The 6,334-nt window shown below is 34.3% G+C and overlaps 1 protein-coding gene across 1 annotated transcript; it reads right to left on the bottom strand.

The window, feature by feature from the left end:
- Positions 1–4,580: 4,580 nt before the first annotated feature.
- LOC103213073 (olfactory receptor 2T2-like) lies at positions 4,581–5,549 on the bottom strand. Its single transcript, XM_007958968.2, has one exon. It carries the CDS (start codon positions 5,547–5,549, stop codon positions 4,581–4,583), a length of 969 nt encoding a protein of 322 aa, XP_007957159.2.
- Positions 5,550–6,334: the final 785 nt, after the last annotated feature.

The raw sequence follows: 6,334 nt of genomic DNA, 5'->3' as shown, positions 1-6,334 counted from the left end.
CTCTTGTAAACAATATATTGATGAGTGATTGTTTTCTTATTCATTCTACTATTCTCTATCACTTGACTGGCACATTTAATGTGCATACATTCAGTGTAATATTTGATAGCTATGGGTTTTCTACTTTCAAGTTTTTTTGTGGTGTGTGCGTGTTTGGTGTTAATGGTTTCTTTTTTCCATATATTTTTTCTTTACTGAGTTACTTTTGTTTAAAACTTTTCTTATCATTTCCTTCTCATCTGTTGTTTTAGTGTTTATTGTCTTTATTATTATTATTATTTTTTCATTTTGGGAGTTTACCGTGTTATTTATTATTATCCTCCCAAGTTTAAGACAGACAGTTCTATTTTGATATGGTCTAGAATTACTCTATATTTAAATGTGCTATAACTACACCTTATAACCCCTCTGTTTGCTTTGTAGTTGTTTATAAATTGACATCTCTGGTTCCCTATTTTCAGTATTGTAGGTTTATTTTATTTTTGGTATTTCTATATCCGAGTAGATTTTCAGGTGATGCTGACATGCATCTTAACCTCAGATTATTGTCTGCTGTTGTTGATTCTCTGTCAGACAGACCCCTTTAAATGTCTCATGTAAAGTTGATCTGGATTTATAAATTCCTTTTATTTCTCTTTATCTGGAAATTTCCTAATTTGCTCATTGCATTAGAGGTACATTTTTGCTATATATAATTATTGGTTGGCAAATTTTTCTTTCAAGGTTTTATATATGTCATCCTATTTTCTTCATGCCTACATGGCTTATGCTGAGCAATAAGAGCTTGATGTTGTTGATTCTCCTTTGAGGGAACTTCTTATTTATCCTGAGCTGCTTTCAGAATGCCTTCTTTGTGTTTGGTTTTGTAAAGTTTGATTATAATACATTTTGGTGATTTTTTTTGGGGGGGCAGGTCTATCTGTTTTAGAGTTCATTGAGTTTCTTGAATGAAAATCTTCTCATCTTTCATGATATTAGGATAGTTTTATAACAACAAATTTTTGACATTTTTCTCAGTGCATATTTTGTGTCTTCCTGTTTGAATGTCAAATCCCCATAATTTATTCTTCCTGATGGTGTTCTACATCATTTTTAGCTTTCTTCCTATTATTTTGTTCTCTTTTCCATTGTTCCTCTAACAAATTAGTATTAAAAGACTTATCTTCAATTTTTCTAATTCTGTTTTTTGTTGATTTGGTTCCACTTCTTTGCCCTTCCAATCAGTATCTATGTTTAAAATTTTAGTATTCATTATCTGCTCTTCTATTTGCTATTTTTGTCTGTGTTTTCTTTGATTTATCTGTGGTTTCCTTAATCTTTTTCATTAATCTATTGAAGGCACCAGAATATAATTCCATTGAATGCCTTATTGAATAGTTCCAATAACATTTTGTTCACTGGAAATTTGTCCTCTCTTTTGTTCACTTGCTTGAGATATCTTCTACTTTTGTTGTTGTTGTTGTATGGTGCATGTGTGTGTGTTATTTGAAGTTGTCTCTGAGACTCTGTGGTGTTATTGTATTTATTTGTTGATCGCGTATTTGTTTGTTTCATGCTGAATTTTTGTATTGCTTTGTCTCAATATATCTTTGCAACAAGACAGTCTTACTATTCTGGTTACTAGTTTGGTGGCACTGGGGCACTCACCACCTGTCTTTGGGTGGCTTCGGTAGTAGATAGAGTGTGAGCATGAGTCTTCTTTACATAATTATGGAGAGAAGCAGAGGGCAGGCTGGACAGATATTGACTAACATTTGTCATCCTTTCAGTGGTGCTGGAGAAGGTGGTAACATGCACCCTGTAGGTGTGGCAGTAGTTGTGCAGAGTAAAGCTCAGTAGGGTCTCTGGCAGCTTCTGATTCTCTGGATGCTGATCATGGATGTGGGTGCTGATGCAGTCCTGGGTAAGCACATCTGGTTATCTGGCCCTTACTCCAATCAGAACACTGCTTGTAATGATTCAAAATGGCTGTGCTGTGCTTGTTGACAACTTCCAATCCATGCCTCATTGTTCACTGTTTTCATCCATCCTCTTCTTCTAATCAGTATTTGATCTACTCTTTTTTTTTTAACCTTTTATTTGCAGCTCTGGGTTCCCAGTTTGTCATCAGTGTCTGTTTCATTTGGTTTCTTGAATCAATGTTACAGAGTGTCTGGATTGTATATTTTCAAATTTGGATCCTCCTCCCTAAAATTTTCTTTTTAATTATATAAATTATGTTACATACACAAAAGTGCACATGTCTTTAGTGGCATATTGATAAGTCATCATATAGTGAGCATACCCATGTAACACTGCTGATGCAGAGGAATAGACTAACAATATCCCCAACATCTCCTCTTTCCCATTCTAATTACTAACTACTATATATCACTGGGACCTACTCTAAAGGTATCTTCCTTATTGTTATTGTTTTGTTAATTTTGAATTACATGTCAAATTTTGTATTCTATATCTGAGTTAAATGTATAAATGATTTATTTTGTTGATATAGGAAAGAGAGACTTTCCAAAAGCTCTCTGCCATCGAGTCAATTCTGATCCTTAGTGACCTTATAGGTCACTGTAAAAGTGCCCCATACAGTTTTTAAATCTGTAAACCTTTAGTAACTCAGAGTGCTTCATATTTCTATTGCAAAGTAGCTTTTGTATTAGAATCACTGATGTTTTGTTTAATAGTCAAATGCTTTAGCAACTGAACCACCAGAGGTTCTAAAGAGAGAGCTGTTAAATATTCATATATAGATACCTGGTCCCATGAAGGGAAATAATAAATAATTAAAAAAGAAAAAAGAAAAAGTGCTCACAGCAGAGAAAAAATGAGAAGGATGAAGAAATTTTTGTCGAAGGAATGACCAGGAATAGGGGTCCTATAGTAGGGTGGGGTGGAAAAATGAAGAAAGCATGAGTAAAAACACAGTGTCTCAAAGGAAATGGAAAAGTCAGGGGAACTGAACCAAAGTCACCTTGAATATATTTTATAATTCAACCCTACTCTCTTCCTCCAATTGAAGACATTCAATTTTCTAGGCCATTCTCCCATCTCCTTCTTAATTATATTTTTGTGGCTTCTTTAAGAATAGAGATCAAGATTTTAGGACTCTTATGATGTAAAATAAAACTCATGATTAAGATAGTAAAGGGAATACATACACACGCACACACACACACATATTCCCTTTACTATCTTAATAATGACTTTTGTTTTATATCATAATATATATATTACCAGAATCAACATTAATGAAGGAAATAATTTCCCCTCTGAACTTACATTAGACTAAATACAATAATTTTAACTTAACACAACATAATACAACATAACTCAAACTCACTGCTGTCAAGTCGGATCATTCTCATAGTGACCCCTCCTTGGGTTTCCAAGGTGGTATCACTACAGAAGTAGATCACCCAACCTTACTTCTGAGGAGTTGCTGGTGGGTTTGAATCACCAGCCTTCTAGTTAACAGTCAAATAAGACTTTATAAAACATCCTTAATCTTTGTCAAATATGAAATTATTTAAATTGTCCAAAATTTGTCTTTTCTAAGCCTTCTATTGATGGAAAAAACACATAAAAAAGGTCCAAACTTTTCTTTTATTTATAACATTTCAGAACTCTTCACATATAGATAGCATTCAGTAAATGTATGATGGAGGCTCAATCTTGTCTTTGTTTAAGTTAATATTTTAAGGATTTGCATAAAGGTTCTAAATTACTACTAAAACACCACACATCATCCCAAATAGTTTAAAAGGGTATTCTTTGTCTATCTAGATATCAGATGAAGTTGACAATACAAAAATTGAGCAACTTAACTTAAGTTAGCTAAGTTTGTAAATGAAAGTATCTTGCTTTATTCTTTCTGTGTTTATGGATTATATCTTCCTTAAAGTATACACGGAAGACATTGTAGAATTGCAGTGATGTTATAAGCTTAATGGCAGAATCCAGTTTTCGATCAATCATCAAACTGATTGTAAGGGACAAATGAAAGTCAATGTCATATAAAGTCATAGTAGCTATGCACAAATTAGTGGAAGTGGTAAAAGAATGCAGATGTTCTGAATGTTGACTAAGAATAAAGAACACAAAATATAATTCAACCATGTTCATAAGCACTTCTTAAATAAAATAGTTATGATGTTATCATTAGAATGTGTTGTAATGATACATAATGTTTGAAATTAGATCATTAAGTGCATGGTACAAGAGCCTTGCAATTTTCCATTCAAAAATTTGTCAGCAGTACAGACAAAATAAGCCCATGAACACATATAATATATAAAAATATCTATTTAGGTCTCATAAAAGGGATGCTTGCCATGACTGGGATGATTTAGAAATAGTGTTAACTGAGTAGGAATATTTGACTGTACATTCAAACTATATACTGGTTTATACTTAAACACTTTCAGTCTTCAGATATTATTTTTAAATTACATTTGCAACAGTAAGTCTTTGCATTAGATATCTCAGGATTGTTGAAATGACATGGAACATTCTTCAGAACCCATACCATATTCTTGAAATAATAAGTGTAACGGACAACAGCAACAGAGATGTTTGTACCTGGACTCCTAGTATTTCCTAGATACATTTCCCAACCTGATTCTCTGGGAAGAAGTGCATCTCTCCAACACTTTCCTTAGAGCTGAAGCCACATCTTTATTCCTCAGACTGTAGATGAGTGGGTTGAGCATGGGAGTAAGGATGGTGTAGAAGGCAGACACAACCTTGTCTTTTGCTGGTGTGTGGTAGGAAGAGGGTATCACGTTGGTGTAGAATGCTGCCCCATATAAAATGCTTGCCACCGTAATATGGGAGGAACAGGTAGCAAAGGCTTTGCGCCGGCCATCAACAGAATTCATCTGATGGATGGTAATTAGAATCCGTGTGTAAGAGACAGAGATGATGGATATAGGGATGAGCAGCATCACCACACAGCAAGAATACATGAGAGTCTCATAGAGCGATGTGTCAATACATGACAACTTCAGTACAGCTGGGATCTCACAGAAAAAATGATTGATTTCTCGGGATCCACAATAAGGAAAACTCATGGTAACAGGAGTCAAAATAAATCCATCCAAGGAGCCACCAACCCAGGAGCCTATTACCATAAACAAACAAATCCTGTGGTTCATAAGAAGAGGGTACTGGAGGGGATTGCACACAGCTACGTATCGGTCATAGGCCATGAGACCTAGCAGGAAGAATTCCCCTCCAAGCAATGTCAGGTAGAGAAATACCTGAACTGTACAGCCCAGGAAGGAGATAGTCTTTTCCTTGGACAGAAGGTCTTGTAGCATCTTGGGAACAGTAATACAGATGTAGACTGTGTCCATGGTGGACAGTTGGCTAAGCATGAAGTACATGGGTGTGTGGAGACGAAAGTCCACATGAATAAGCAAAATCATGACCACATTGGCTGTTACAGCCACTACAAAGATGGAGAAGACCACTGCAAAGATAAGCCCAGGGAACAAAGGATGGGTGACAAGGCCCAAGAGGATGAAGTCAGTAGAGTTCTGAAAAATGGCCCCCATGTTCATATCACTTGATAGCTCTTAGACTGTAAAGGCAGAAAGTAAGTCAGTTAAGTAATCATCCAGTATTAAGGAAGATCTCACCATCAGTAGCATGCCAGAAGTGTGTAATAGAGGAAAGATTGTTAACTTTGGCATTAGAATTAATGTGAATTATGGTTTAACTATTAATTGTCTCTACAGTATTGACATATAAATTAATTTACAGGATAATTCAGTTTCATTATCTATGAAAAGATCATCATAAGTCTATGGTTTTAGACTTTGAACTATATCTTCAAGCTTCATTGGAGTGGTAAATGGCATAATTTTAAAGCCCGTTTCAGAATGTTTTATTTTTATTTTATAAAATAAACATTTTATAAACTTTTCTAATATAATTGCTTATACTGAAAATTTCCTGAGGTAAGTGCCTTATCCCTCATATTGTCTTACAATCTACACATGAGTGTTTATCAAATTTAAATTGTTTTCTGCTATTGCATTTTTAAAATCATACAGTGTGTCCTTCCTTTAATAAATCAAATAATAAGAAATAGTATGGAGTTAATAATTTCATATAATTTTAACTATCTTTGTCTCATGTTATTATTAAGTAACTCTGTGAATGGTTGGATGATCAAGGATTAACTAGGTAGAACTTCAAAGTTTATTTGAAGGACAGGGACCACTCACTGTGCCTTGAGGTCAGATATGCAGGGAACAAAAAGCTCATATTTTAAACATAGATCATTTTCTTTAACCATGTGGAGTCTATTTTTTCTCACTGAATGATTTTGAGTTAT

Source organism: Orycteropus afer, unplaced genomic scaffold (assembly GCF_000298275.1).
Source record: "Orycteropus afer afer isolate SDZICR_OR568_19922 unplaced genomic scaffold, OryAfe1.0 scaffold01255, whole genome shotgun sequence".
In the NCBI taxonomy this organism is placed as follows: Eukaryota; Metazoa; Chordata; class Mammalia; order Tubulidentata; family Orycteropodidae; genus Orycteropus; species Orycteropus afer.
This window is presented reverse-complemented; position numbering and strand designations above follow the sequence as displayed.